At 38.4% G+C, this 15,518-nt stretch overlaps 1 protein-coding gene across 2 annotated transcripts in view; it reads left to right on the top strand.

Moving 5' to 3' along the window:
- Window positions 1–13,614, top strand: part of LOC113227842 — a 190,339-nt gene extending 176,725 nt beyond the window's left edge. Inside the window, exons 16-22 of one of the 2 annotated variants that reach the window (XM_026460886.1) lie at window positions 593–737; window positions 1,219–1,373; window positions 2,050–2,242; window positions 6,128–6,309; window positions 10,715–10,916; window positions 11,899–12,079; window positions 13,029–13,614. In XM_026460886.1, coding sequence (XP_026316671.1) covers window positions 593–737; window positions 1,219–1,373; window positions 2,050–2,242; window positions 6,128–6,309; window positions 10,715–10,916; window positions 11,899–12,079; window positions 13,029–13,164 — 1,194 coding nt within the window. In that variant the 3' untranslated portion in view covers window positions 13,165–13,614. Of the gene's footprint in view, window positions 1–592; window positions 738–1,218; window positions 1,374–2,049; window positions 2,243–6,127; window positions 6,310–10,714; window positions 10,917–11,898; window positions 12,088–13,028 lie in introns of both variants that reach the window. The other variant, XM_026460887.1, reaches the window with a different exon arrangement.
- The last annotated feature ends 1,904 nt before the right edge of the window (window positions 13,615–15,518 follow it).

Raw genomic sequence — 15,518 nt, 5'->3', positions numbered from 1 at the left:
TTTGGGCGTGACTTTCTTATTACATTATTAGTGAATGACGTTTTAAGAAGCTTTTAAGCCAAAGTAGACAATCTCAATAATGTATTTGACTTCAAGTTTTTTGAGAAAAACTAAAAAGAAATTCAGAGTTACCCGCTTGAGGGTACAATGTTATAAATAGCTGTGCTCAGTTAAGAAGGGTTATTTATTTATTTTATTTATTTATTCAAGCTACGAACAGTCGGTATAAAACAATTATTATATTAACGAAGATACATAAAGTATATATATACCTAGAGTTCCTTAATTTGAAATGCAGTTGGAATCTTAGACTGTCAATATGGAGCAATTATAGTAAGGCTTTACTTTTAGTTTTAAATTTGAATAACGAATTACCGAAAATATCCACATCCATGTACCTGCTGTTGTATGATCGCCAAAAAAAGCTATTGTCGACGAAACATTTCGGTGACTTCTTAATTGAGAAAAGTGTATTCCTACCTTTCAATTTGCAGGGGGTACCCTGAATTGTATAAGACTCAGTAGAGGTGTCGAATCAAATTTATTCTTTACTATTTCATATAAACTGACAGTATCTGTGTAATTCGCGCAGGTGCGGCTGCAGAACCACCTGCTGTCGTCGCAGGCGGGCGCGTCGGGGGCCACGGTGGTGGGGCTGGTGCAGAGCGTGGCCAACGGGCCCTTCGCGGCGCCGCCCGTCGCCGTCGCCGTGCCCGTCGCGCAGAGGGACGCCACGGGTGAGTCCGCCCAACGCAAAATTTCAAATTATTGTAACTAAAATTATTTACAGTTCATAGCGACATCTCTAGCCAGGGCTGGTAGCTGTAAAGGTGCCCAACTGAGTGACGAAATACTTTTCATAGATTTTTCATAGATGGCGCTGCGGCTAAGAAGTCGTCGAAGAACCAAAAATACAAAGATCCGACAACAAGCACAAAGTGAAATTTGTGAGGTGCGCTGGTTCGTTCCGTGGCTTAGTCTGGCACGGTTTGCTAGAAGACGTCGGTTCGAATCCGGAATTATAACAAACTAGTGGAGTAATTTCACAAAAAGTAGTAATTATTTAAAAAAAGTTATTGTAACTTTTTTATAAAAAAAATCAAAATTTCGTGGAAATACAACATTTGCCAAGTTTTATTGAAATCAGTTACCGGGAAGTTTGCCACTCTTGGAGGTGAAACCTCCTTTCCAACAAAAAAATAATCATTTGCCCGGCAGTGGGAGTGTCGGTGGCGGGCACGTCGTCGCCGCGGCGCGTGTCGGCGCCGCTGGTGCAGCTGGCGCCGGCGCTGGCGCACAAGCCACTGGCGCACCCGCCCGTCGTCGTGGCGCAGTCGCACACCATCCACCACGTCGCGCCCAACAAGCTCAAGGTACGTGCCACTACTTGCGTTGCGAAACTTGCTGTTGCTACGAACAAATGTTATTGGTCATAGTCAATAAGCGCTTTAAATTCTGTTTCTCACTGACCTACATAAGTACCGATAACAATACTGGGAATTTCACGAAGTTCCAAATAAAAAGAGAGTTGAATATAAAAAAGGGAACACCTAGTAACACCGAATATCACAAGCTAATTTTGACAAAACGTATCACAAGCTAATTTTGACAAAACGTATCACAAGCTAATTTTGACAGATTCGAACCCGTAGACCGCGGCTTCGAATCTGGGCTCGCAATTTAGGGTTTCTCGGAATTTATGTGCGAAAGTTAATGTGAAATTTGCTATGAAATTTTTGATGAAGGAAAATACCGTGATAAAGCCTGCACGTCGAAGGAGGTTCACAACCCTATTAAAACGTGTCAAATCCCCAACCCGCATTAGGCCAGTGTGGCGGACTTTGGCCTAAACCATCGCCTGATAGGAGACCTGTGCCCAGCAGTGGGACTTATAAATGGATGATGAAAATACTATGTCATTGCCAATAATTTTGCTGATGTGCTTAATTAGGACTTAGACGTCAAATAAAACTACCCCAACACTAGTTTATCCATTGTAAGTGACAGTTTGGATATTGTTATTAAATTTAATAACACGATTTCTTACAGGTCCTGCACGCCCACCCATTAACGCAAACACAACGAACCCAACTCCTCGCCCAGAACAGAAGCATCACCCAGCTGCCAGCTGTGGTATCTCTGGCCACTTTGGGCGAAGCGAAAACGTCCAACACAGCATTATTAAAGGCTGCACCTGGAGTTACACAGTTCTTCGAAATTAAAGGCGGACAGCTCGGAAAAGGTAATTTTTTTTTCAAAAGATCTGTAACCATGGATAAAACTCAAGAGGATCGGTAATTTCCATATCGCCGGGGATAGTGCAAAGGCGCGCATGTAGCATTGGTAAACGGCGCGTATATTCACGAGATCAAATTTTACATTTTGAGGGTTTAAACGCAGTGGTGGATTTGCAAGGTTGGCCGCCCTAGGCCCCAGGTCATGTAGTTAGTACCAGCCGCCTCTTTCTCAGCACTCATCATATACTGGTAGACTACATAATGAATTTACTTTATTGCCAACTTTTGTCGAAATCGATTCAGAAAACTACAATAGCTGTCAGTGGCCCGCCATAATGTGCGTTAATTTATTTCCGGATTGGTAACAATAGATTCCAGTTAATCATGCTAATTTGGTTGCTACGACGTTTACGCGGCTTTGGTTTGGCCACTAACTTACCAAAATGGCAACTTCATAACGTATGCTAATTACGCGTAATTGCACTATCCCCTACGATATAGAAATTATAACTCGAAAAGAAGTCCGAAACCCGTCTTGTGTTTAGATGGCGTTCGTCGATAACCTGGAAATAGTTTATATTATATAAATGACCATGGATATCATGGATATGGATATGATGAATTTACAGGCGCATGGGACTTGTCAATTAATGTCTCGGGGCATCCAGTCTATAACCAGAAATAAGAGTCAAAATGTCATACAATTTGTTTGAAAACTATTCTGCCAAATCATTATTGTGACAACTGCGCTCCGATTGGCCAGCCCGAATTCGAAACAATTGACAAACACTTCAAATAGTGACCGTCAGGATGGCTGGTCGCCTGTGGCGCCAGACACTGAGTGTATATTCAAGTATTACTACCTATTTGCTACTGTTTGCTACCTTTTCTAAATAATTGCTACCTATGATATATTCTGAGAAATTAAAAAAAAATTGACCAGCCATTCTGATGTCAGGATGGCTGGTTGCCTCTTTGTTCAGCATGAAGGGAGCAGTTTTTCCAGAAGTATGTATTACCAATAATTGCTACCTATTTGCTACTTTCATGAATTAAAGGCATACGCTTCATATCTACATTCATTTAAAAAATGTAACCGAATGAAAATTTTGCGAAAAAGTGCCTGACTAAACTTAAAAAGCAAATGTTTTTAGTGCTTTATTGCCATAATATAAAGGGCAGGCGTTCAACAATTACTTCGAGGTGAACTAGTCTGGTGAGATTGCTAATGTATAAAACCGAAAGGGTAGGTAACCATCATAACGCAATATTAACAAATTTAGTTGTAATTATATGTTTGTTAAAAAAATTATATAGTTTTAATTTTTTAACAAAAGTTTGAACAAAATCTTTATCGTAGTTTGTTACAGTGTACTTACACAGTGCTATTTTATTCGAAGGCCAGTTAATTATAATTTTTGTGTTAGCCTCACATTCTTTGCAAATTAATGGAATTTTAAGGATTATTATTTTATTATTCTTAGAAATAGAATACAGTTTAAATATCCAACTGTGTGCAATGGGATCAACCTCCCAAATCTTTTCGCGCAAAAGATGGGCGCACTAATGTTTAGGCAAGCGATGTTTCATTCTAAATACGATCTCAGGTCCATGATTTAACTTTATACGTTTACTTAACGGTTGCATTCGTTCCCACTGATAGGTATCAATAATAAAATTATAAATTACTGTTTTACTGACTGCTACTTCGTCCTTGTATTCCTTTTTTGATTGATTATCATTAGACAGGATTTTGTTTTGATCTTCATAACGAACAGCAGGATTATCAGGGCCACTGAAGAAAATGTCGAAATTTTTCTTTACAGAAATATATAGTGCCTGTGTGGAAATTTTATGTGATAAACGGTACCAATTTCACTAAACAGTGGATCGTTAGGCGGCGGTAAATCAGATTTACTGGAAAATACTTTTTTTTGCAGTAATGCATTTTTTTGCTCATCGAGTGGCACAACAAACTTCCTCCCTCTTTTCATTGTCGCCAAACACTACCTTAACCAGAAACATAAATATTAAACTCAATATTAGCAATAGCAAAACCTTTGAATCCGTATATATCAGATAAGTTAAACTAAAACAATTTGATCCACTTATGACAAATGACACACATATTGCGTTATGATGGTTACCTACCCTCTTGGTTTTATACATCTGCAACCTCACCAGACTAGTTCGCCTCAAAGTAATTGTTAAACGCCTGCCCTTTATATTATGGCAATAAAGAACTAAAAACTGTTGCTTTTTTAGTTTAGTCAGGCACTTTTTCGTAAAATTTTCAATCGGTTATATTTTTTAAACTAATGTAGATATGAAGCGTGTACCTTTCATTCGTGAAGGTAGCAAATAGGTAGCAATTATTGGTAATATATACTTCTGGAAAATCTGCTCCCTCCACGCTGAACAAAGAGGCGACCAGCCGTCCTGACGTCAGAATGGCTGGTCAAAATTTTTTTTAATTTCTCAGAATATATCATAGGTAGCAATTATGTAGCAAATAGGTAGCATTTCTTGAATATACACTCAGTGCCAGACGCCACAGGCGACAGCCATCCTGACGGTCACCTTCAAATAGACCAGTTTAACTTGCGTTTTGCTATAATGGGCGAAAATTGCAAAATTACATATTTAATTACTGATGAAATGGTGGTTCCTTTTGTTTTGTAATTAAATGTTTTTCCCAAACCACCGACTGGAACAATTACAATAAATACAGTATCTTTTTGGAATATACGGAGACGTACATACAGGTCAGTTGTTGGCGCTGTACTATTTCAGTTTTCTAATTTGTGATTTCAGCGCTGACGAGAGTTATATAAGATATAATGCCCATTTACGCGATGAGTTGCCGCGGATGGATGGCCCTTATTTTATCTCTATTTCTGGTTACATACTCGATTTCTCAGGGTGACTGACGCAGTGGAAGTACCCCTCAATCTTTGCGATTTAAAGTTCTTGAGTGGCACTGCAACTGTTATGGACAGGCGTGTCGTTTTCCGCCAGGCGCACGACGTCCCGTCTCTTGCTATCATAACAAAAATCAATTAAATCCTTGTAATATTATTCAAATATTGAGCCATGAACCTTTTTTCTATGTTATTTATATTATTTATTATATTATTATATTATTTTGTATTAATAATTATTACAAAAGTAGTGGAGTTACTTCACAAAAAAATCAATAATCCATTTGATCAAAAAGCAACAGCAACGTCAGTTGAGGCATCTGTAAAGATACCGGCTGCAGTAAGGTTTTTTCAAAAATTTCTCACTAGATGTCACTAGTGGCGACGAATGCCAAAAGCCAGTGCAAAGATCTATAACAAAAACACATTGAAGAATTTCGACAGCTCGGTATATTGACCTGTGACTCAGTTGGTAAGAACAATGCTACGGTGCAGCATGGTCGAGGGTTCAAGTCTCACCCACCGTGTCGAATACATTTTTCTATATATATATTCTGAACTTTGATAAATTTGCGCATCAATAGAAGGCTTTACTGTTGATGAGACGAAAGATTTGTGTCGCGATCGAAGCAAATAGAATGAAGAAAAAAACAAGCCTGTGGGATTTTTATTTTAAATTTAATGATAAACAAAATACTGTTGTAACTTAATTTTTTAATTTATTTAATTTTTTTTATGATACTAAGTGATGGCACGAACAAGACGCGCCTGACGGTAAACGACACGCCTGTCCATAACAATTGCAGTGGCACTCAGAGCTTTATATTGCAAAGATCTGAGATGTACTGCCTTGGCGCATATCATAACCTGCGACATAAGTTGAAAAGTCCTATGTGCCGGTAATTTCACTAGCACCCCTTACCCATCAAAACCGGAACACAGTAATGTTGTAAGTAACTTCTTTTGAAGGACCACATCTAGTCAACGTCGTAAGACAACCTCAACCCGGGAAACCAACAGTGGCGAGATTAGACTTGAACGACGCTAAGAAACGACAAGTCATCACCACCTTCGACGGTACAGCGCTCAAGGGGAATATACAGGCTATCACGCGGCCGCATAGGGTTAATGTCAACCTGGACGGACGACAGGTATGTTATTTTTTGTAGTTCACCTTCAGGGATATTGTTTTATTGTTGTTTCCATCATTTTGACCATCTGAATCTGGGGAAGTGTTCGAAATAATAATAATATTTATTTAGTGAAAATTGTAGTATATAGTGCTAAAATAATTAACTTAAGTACAATTGGCTAGGGAACGTACTCTTGAAATAGATGAAAATACTACAGTCGATCTAGGAAGTCCTCTATCTCATCATGCTTTTCCTCTTAGTAAAAGCAATGGGTGCCATGTACCAGCGTTTCCGAGGACGATTACCGGACACCCACGTTACGTCACATGTCGCGGTCCATATGTGTAAATAAATAGTGTTAGAGTTTATTGTGTAAGTTAGCCTATAAGGTATGTATTTATGGATCTTTTGTAACTTGAATATAAATAAATAAATAAATTATATATATATAGCTCGTGTGTGTGCGTGCATATATTTGTGTGAGTAACTGTTAGTGACAAATTCAAAACAAACCGATTATACCGCCAAACAAATTTTAAAGTCCTCTACAGCGTATGTGCACAAATAATTATCATATCTGTGACAAAAAATCAAGATGGCGGATTTAAAATAGCGACAAAAGTGTTGCCCACGTACAAGCAGCTTTTGCAGTCGATAAATATTATATTGACTGAATGTTGGACACGCTTAGAAAATAATAACCGAATTTGTGTTTGTCTGAATCATGTCGGCCCATTCGTCCAAATGCTGGGCATTTTCATTTGAATTCTTAATTTTTTTTAAATTCTTACCTTAAATTTAGCAGTATGTATAAAAATACAAATTGGAGATAGACCTTTCTATACCATCCTTATAGTAAGAGATATTACTTTAAAATAAATAAATAGAAATAGGAGATATATACAGGGTTACTGGTTAAGTCGACCTATTCCCGTTAAGGGCGTGTAGTTTACATCATTTCTGACTGATTTGTCTCTGAAACACCCCATCCTAAACCTAACCGTTTTCGAGATATTTTAATTTAATTGATTATTATAAAAAATACCCGATTATCGGCTATTAGCTCAGCTGATTTGAAATTTATGACTCTTATTATTACTATTATTTGATTTTTACATGTAAAATAAGATGCTTTATGACCTCAATAAACAATATTGTATGTAAAATAAATAAATACGTCGTTGTAGACGATCAAAAGTTACAAAAACGACTAAAAAATTCGAAAGTTTATTTTTCTTTCAAGGATATCTAAAAAAAATATTATGGCGCCTATTTTGCAGATGTGCCTAAAAACAACTACATCTTATCAGCTATCCAGAGAGGTATAATAATCTGGGGTTAAATCAAAAGTTTGTTAAAAAAAACTTAGTTTCATAGGCAACAACGGAGGCAGAAAAAAATAAATAAAACAATAAGTGAGTACTAATGACTAAATTTATTGACATTTCTAGTTTACAGGTCTAAATTTCGTGTTCAACATGTCCGCCTCTGTTTTGCACACATCATCGCATTCTTTTGCGAAGTCCACTTTTCACTACACCAGTTGTTAATTCTCTTCTTATTTCGTTCGCCGCATTAATAATTCTCTCTCTCAATATTTCGACAGATGATATCGGGTTTGGCTCACTGTAAACAAGACTCTTCATGTGCCCCCACACATAAAAATCCATGGGAGTTAAATCTGGACTTCTAGCTGGCCAGGGTAAAGGCCCACCTCTTCCAATCCATTTGTTGGGATAATTTGTGTCCAGCCATTGTCTGACACTTGCCCTGTAATGTGCAGGGCAGCCATCATGCTGAAACCACATATCTCTAATTAGATGGAGTGGCACATCATCTAATAGGTCACTTAAGTCTCTTCGCAGGAAATTTTCGTAGTGCTCCCCATTTAAATTGTCGGGGAGAAAGTAAGGCCCGATCAAATTATTAGCAATTATGCCCATCCACACATTCAGGCTAAATCTTCGTTGTGACCCCTTTACCCTCTTCTTATTGGGATTTTTTAATTCTTTCGGAGACCAATAATGAGCGTTGTGGTAATTGGTAATCCCATCTCTATCAAATTTTGACTCATCTGTCCACAAGATTCTTTTAAGGAAAGTCGGGTCTTCGATGTCAGCATTCAGCATAAATCTGCAGAAATCTAATCTTCTCGCTGGATCTCCTTCATCGATAGCGTTTACCGGCGTATAATGGTATGGGTATAGGCCCGCTGTGTGAACGGTAAACCATACTTTCCATTGCGAGAGTCCCAAATCATGGGCAACAATATTAGTGGAAGTGGTTGGATCCAATCGAAATCGTTCCACTATTTCGTTGGTTTGTTCATCGTCGTCATCAATCACACGTGGTCTTCCCACGTCTGTACGTCGTCTTGAAACGGAGCCAGTTTCTCGAAGTCTTCGATAAACTCCGTCGAACACACTAACATCCGGCACTCGACGGTTGGGATAGCGTGTAATGTACTCATTGCGAGCATGTGCAGACACACAGTTGCAGTATCCGTAACAAATTAGCATGTCAGCATATTCCTCATTTGTGTAGGTCGTCATCTTCCACAGTTCCGTATCACAAGCACAAATCAGAGTCCAGTTAACAAGCACAGTCGAGAATCGGAAGAAACAGTCCAGAAACACAGCCAAGTCGAGTAGGAAATAGAGCACAAAATAATAACGCATCTACCATGGACGAATCACATAAGCAGACTAACAATTAGCAAGTTAAAAACCAAACACAGACGTATTGTGTTCCCAAACCAGTTCCGGTACATTATTTTTCTCACTCACACCTGCAAAAATCGTACGATGTCTCGCTCGCACGCACTGCAGCCCCTCAACAATTGTCCTGTAAGGATTAACCAAAAAGAACAATAAAACTGCTACCTGGGGACTCGCAACTAAGTTTTTCTAGGAATTTTTATTAAAAACCCTAGATTGTTGTACCTTGTTGGATAGCTGATAAGATGTAGTTGTTTTTAGGCACATCTGCAAAATAGGCGCCATAATATTTTTTTTAGATATCCTTGAAAGAAAAATAAACTTTCGAATTTTTTAGTCGTTTTTGTAACTTTTGATCGTCTACAACGACGTATTTATTTATTTTACATACAATATTGTTTATTGAGGTCATAAAGCATCTTATTTTACATGTAAAAATCAAATAATAGTAATAATAAGAGTCATAAATTTCAAATCAGCTGAGCTAATAGCCGATAATCGGGTATTTTTTATAATAATCAATTAAATTAAAATATCTCGAAAACGGTTAGGTTTAGGATGGGGTGTTTCAGAGACAAATCAGTCAGAAATGATGTAAACTACACGCCCTTAACGGGAATAGGTCGACTTAACCAGTAACCCTGTATATAACTTTTTAATTTGAATTTAATATAAATAACCCAATTCGCCTGCCATTATTAAAATGTGTCTGACCAAAAATTGATTTCGATACTAATTGACGAACTGTCAAAATAAGAAAGAATACAATAACGCAATCAGTAATCACTAGAACGTCGTAACATTTACAATTCGGACATTTTAGGCAAAAAAGTAACTGCTTTCACAATCTGTCGATAAAATTGTCGACAATAACTACATGACTATTTAAAATTGTACATAAACTGGCATTTTGCTTTGGGGTAATGCCGCCGATATTAATAGAATCTTTGTCCTGCGGAAACGTGCGGTTAAGGCAATTTGCAATCTGTGCCCAGAGTGTCTTTGAGAAATAAGTTTATAGAGATTAACATTCTTACACTAACGTCACAGTATATTTAAATTAATTTTTCATGAAAAATAGTGACAGACATAACATTAATACGAGTAATAAAAATAAACCAAGTATTGGGAAATGAAACTATTTTTCCGTATTTAAATCACGTATATTTGTTTTTTTAATCAAACGGTTCAGGCCCTTTACTGGTCCCATGCTCACGGTTGACTGGTCAACCCAGTCAATGTGAAACAGTCGCGAAAACCTAGAAACTAGCTATTCTTGAGAGTCGTCTTCATAAAATCTCAAATTCATTTATGAGGCAATGTATAACACTTCTATAATAAGATTCCGGTTGATATTCTATATAAAATTTGCCATTCACGAGGTTTAAAACTATAGTGAAACAAAAACTTTATACTGAAGGTTTATTGTACAGCTTCTGCGTACTTGATTGACAAAAATTGGTGGTGTGACCCGTTTAGCTCTTCCAGGTAGTCGCGATCCAAGATGTTTAAATTAAAATATATTGTAATGATAAATGAATTCAAATGTGTATTTACAAAGAGCAAACCCCTAGATATTCTTCTCATAGGACTCTGCCTTACGAATGAGCAGTAGAGTTGAATCAATATGACGATTTCAAGTGTAATTTTCTTAAGTATGAAACAAAGATGATTTTAATTTGACAAGTAACCAACCCCTTACGCAGATCGTCCGCGCGGCGTTGCCGGCGGTGCGCGCGCAGCACGTGCGGCACCAGATCCAGGTGAAGAACCGCACCTTCCAGGTGGCGGCGCCGCTGGCGCGGGCCGACGCGGCACCACTCGCCGTCGCCTCGCCCGCTAAGACCACCTCCATCCCCAGCTCCGTCGTCGCCAACCTGCTGCACAAGAACGTGCAGCTGCCCAAGGGTGAGGCTCGAGTCTTTCGTTCGCTCGATTTCCTATACTATTTAAGTTCATATTTTTGAATTCAGGCTGGTTGCAGCTGTGCGAACGGAATATCCGCCTTGGAGCCGTCCGCATGCGTAGGATCCGCAGTGCTTTTGAATCGAGTATTTAACTTAGTGCGCTCGGGTGACTTGTGAAACGATGTTCTAATGCCACACGTGTTAAACCGTTTCGGTGCTCCTTGCGGACAATCCGTAGATAAACCCGCACTGCTCTGAAATCAGCCTTAGATATTTATACAAACATTGCGTTGAATTGCTATGAATCACGTAATGGTAGAAGACATCAAGTCCATATCGTCGATTGTTTTTTATTTAACATATTTTATTTGACCATAACATTGATTTTAAATGCCTAATTAACAGCATCCTCTTAACGCTCTGTAGTAAAAATTACTGTTTCGCATTTATATCGTATCAAACCAAAATACTGCAAGTCCCAGTACAGTGTTTTATAATTTTATTACAAGAATCTGTAGGCTTTTACGAAGACAAAATAAATTTATTAGTTTTTCAATAGAAATAGCTTATTTTGCAGACTAAAACTATAATGGCTCGATAGAATTTTGTAATATGTAATGTATAAAGTAAATTAAATGTGTATTTTAACGTTATTGACCTCAAAATAAAGAAACTGAAAAATGATTTTTCCGTTTTTCTTAAAATGTTTTTAATATTACAGTGTATTGCTTTAACACGATACACTTAAGGTTCTTTGGCCTGTCTGGTGCCAGTTTCCCAAAAATGCTACTTCTTAAATTTCCTTCGTTTTATTATTGAAGGTGCCATACTACACCCTAACCTGTGAATACCTATATAAATATTCAAAGCCCCTGAATAATAAATATCGGGCGGTGGAATGAGGATCAAAAACCTGTGAATACCATAAGGACGAGATACAAATCTATTGAATTGGTGTTAAAGTAATTGTAACGTTTCCACAGGGAGTCAAAAGATAGCCATTAGCGGCGGTACAGTGCAAACAGTTCAAGCAGTGTCCGGGGTCGGGACCGTGTCGAGCGTAAGCGGTCTGGCCGCGAACGTACAGGCCATCGCCTTCACAACTGCGCAGCTGAAGGCCAGGCAGGCCAGGCTTATTGCGCAGCCCAGGCCGCAGCCTAGAACGTAAGAATGTAATAGTATCTTATGTGGTAGACATAAGTTTATACTTTATCAATTGGTGGTGGTAGTCGATATCCTTGTTTCAATTTGTGTCAGGCGAAAAATCCAAGATAAAACATGTCCACACAAACCCAGTCCACAGCCAGTGGCGAATTTGCCCTAAGGCCCAGTAGGCCCGGGCTTAGGGCGGCCAAGCGTGACGAAAAATTCACTGATGATTACAAGAAATTACTCAAAGTACCTATAATAATATCAAGTAAATAAGTATATGATGAGTGCTGAGAAAGGGGCGGCTGGTACTGACTACAAGGCCTGGGGCCTAGGGCGGCCAAGATTTCAAATCCGCCACTGTCCACAGCCTAGGACGTAAGGATTGGGTTATCACACCCGGTAGCCACAAATACAAGTGTGTTATTTGCATTTAGTGTCAATGCATTTCTGGTCATTTTTTTAACTCATCTAACGTAATCTGTTCACAAAAGTACGTGCATTCCTCCATAAATATTACACTCGGCAGTAAAATGATAGAACTTGAAAAATAATGAGTATGTATAAGTTTTAATTTCAATGTCTCAAGAATCGCAGGTGTTAATATCATTTTAGACCTTTCAATACTCAATTCTATCTACTCAATACTAAATTCTCAACTTTACAGGTGAAGATTTTATCTTGACCTGTAAAGTTGAGAATTTTGGTTTACGATGGTTTTACATAGGAGGGATCGGTTTAGGGTCGTACTCATGATTTAGTGTCGTTATTAGAGATATCGGGGGTGTTACCCCCAGGCGAATGCTAAAAAGGCTAGGTTGATGGCACAACCCATTTACTAAAGTTAGTTGGGTGAATTCGAGAGCATTATTTGATGGTAACTGCTATTTGAGTCCTTAGATGTTACAGCTCATTTGCCATAAGCCTTAACCGTAACATATAAGGTGTAAATGTTTGCTAACAGAGAAATCGTGGAGGCGTCGACTGCGCCGGCTACCTCGACCTCTTCAGAGACGCCCATGGAGGAGGGCGATGAGGCCGCGACCAACGGCGCCGTCCGCCGCCGCCCTAATGACACGCTGCCCATGGAGGTTACGTGACAAACGACCTCTGTCCTCGCCTCTGCCGCCAGCGGTAAGTCAGAGGTCACCTTCACCTCTAAAGTCAAAATCACCTCTGACAAATGCGCCTCCACTGTCAAAGGCGCCTCTTCTGCCAAAAGCGTCAAACTCGCCGACGTCAAAAAACGTCAATGCGATGTGGACATCGTCAAGGAACGTTCCGAACCGTCTATTGTCAAAAAACGAGATGCCAATGCGAAAGTAAGCTTCGAGATCTTAAAACGCGATTCGATGGCGTCCATGTTAGACAAGAAACGTATATCGAGCATAAAACCTGTATGCACGGTGACGTCGTCGGATATTGTCAATCCTGTTGTTATAAATGAGGCAACTACGTCAGAAGTTGTCAAGAAACGTCAATTTGGTCCAAAAACAACATCAGATATCATCAACAAACGCGAAGTAAAACCTGCTGAAAAAACAAAATTTAGCGGCATTAATAAGCATAAGGTTAAAAAAGCAGTAATGCTATCAGCTGTGGAAGTGAACGCACTGAAACTAAGAGATATAAGGGCAAGACCTGGTGATACAAATATAACTAGAAACTTACTTTCAAAACCCAAAGTGAGAAAAGTTGGCGGTTTTACAATTTTTAAGAAAACAGATGTCATTAAAGCTGTTAAAAGTGATTCGCCAAAACCATCTGCGAATAAAACAGAAAGAACAACAAGAGATATATTAAAAATTGCCTGTGAAGCCTTGGACTTTCCAAAAATCCCTGACAACGAAGTTAAAAGCAAACCGAAAAAAGCAAAGACTTCAAAAGTGACACAAATGAGTAACATTCCCATTACTTCTACGTCTGGTTATTACAAAAGAAATTCGTGTGATCCATCGGGCTCTGCAACATCAGGGCAGTTCGTGAATAGTCAACAAGTGACAGAATTTACAGTGACATCAGGTAATTCGGCAAATGCGCTTAACGCAGACGACGTCAATATACTGAATATTGCTGCAGGGATTTCAGAGATAGACGCAGATACGATTCTACCAAACAATGATATTGGTAAAACCGAAGATGTACCCACCGATATAGACTTACAGGGGAACCTTATTGTTCTTAAACCGACCGATTTAGAAAGCACGATCGACGATCAAACGCTGCCTATTCTAGTTTTCTAGCCCAGGTCTCCTTAACTCGATCGAGTTTTATCAACGAAGCCGTGTTTCCCGTGAAAAAAAGACTATTTAACTTTTTAAGTTTCCCAAAAAACGTTAATGCTAGTGTATGAAAAATATATAAATAGTTTTTTTGTATAAAATTGTGATTGTTAATTAAAAAATGTAAATGAAAATTGTGTATTTTTAGTGTTTAACTCTCGCTTTGTTTTTAAGTTGACGCCATTTTGCGTATATGTTGTACAAAATGGCGGATTGTGGCGGGAAACACCGCAGCGTTAGATAAATCGACGATTCTTGTGACACATGTGTAATCTTTTTTAGTTTCGATTTTTAATTTATCACTGATTCGGGCCTTCTACATAAAATACTATTATTAAGATCTGAATACAAAGCGAGTAGTAAAAGCGCGCTGCGTTCTCCAATAGAAAACGTGCAATAACTTTCTATGTTGTTCTAGAACCTATATTCGGCACTAGATGGCGCCACTTACTAGAATTGATATTATGTCATTTAAGTCCTGACAAATCAATATTGAGTTCTTGCCATGTTGTGCGTTTCTCTAATGACAACAGCAACAGTGGTATCAAAAGTCAATATCTGTACCACCATTTCAGGATCGAATAGTAACATGTCAGGCTTTTGTTGCTATATCAATTTGTTCTAAAATTCTTTTAATGTAAATCTGATCGGAGAGACAGCCAAGTTTTGACACTTTCTGTAGAACGCTACGATACCAATAGAATGCGCTTGCCTAGGTGTCAATGCGGTCAAACCGCTTATATAGGTTAAGATGATTTAAAAAATAAAATTACAACCAACGTCCACAGATTTATTTAATTTACCAAAGTATATAACTAACATTACTTAAAAAGCAAAAACAATGAGCACGGACAAAATAACGTTTATAAATCTGTCATTGGCTGTCAACATCTAGTTAATAACCAGACGTAGAGACAAAATGTCATTCATGTCATGTCATTCGAAACAAATGACTAGTGTCGTCAATTGTTTCACTTCAAATCGACCAGTTTAACTTGAGCTTTGCTATAATGGTCGAAAAGCAAAATTACATATTTCATATTTAAGTACCTATGAAATGTTATTCCGTTTCTTTTGTAATCAGATGTTTTGCTGTTTTTCCCAAATCACCGAATGGAACAGCCCCCATTGTTAGAGATATTATCTTTATTACAAGAAATACGGAATATTTT

Source organism: Hyposmocoma kahamanoa, unplaced genomic scaffold, assembly GCF_003589595.1.
Source record: "Hyposmocoma kahamanoa isolate Upper Pololo Valley unplaced genomic scaffold, ASM358959v1 218, whole genome shotgun sequence".
Classification (NCBI taxonomy): Eukaryota; Metazoa; Arthropoda; class Insecta; order Lepidoptera; family Cosmopterigidae; genus Hyposmocoma; species Hyposmocoma kahamanoa.
This window is presented reverse-complemented; position numbering and strand designations above follow the sequence as displayed.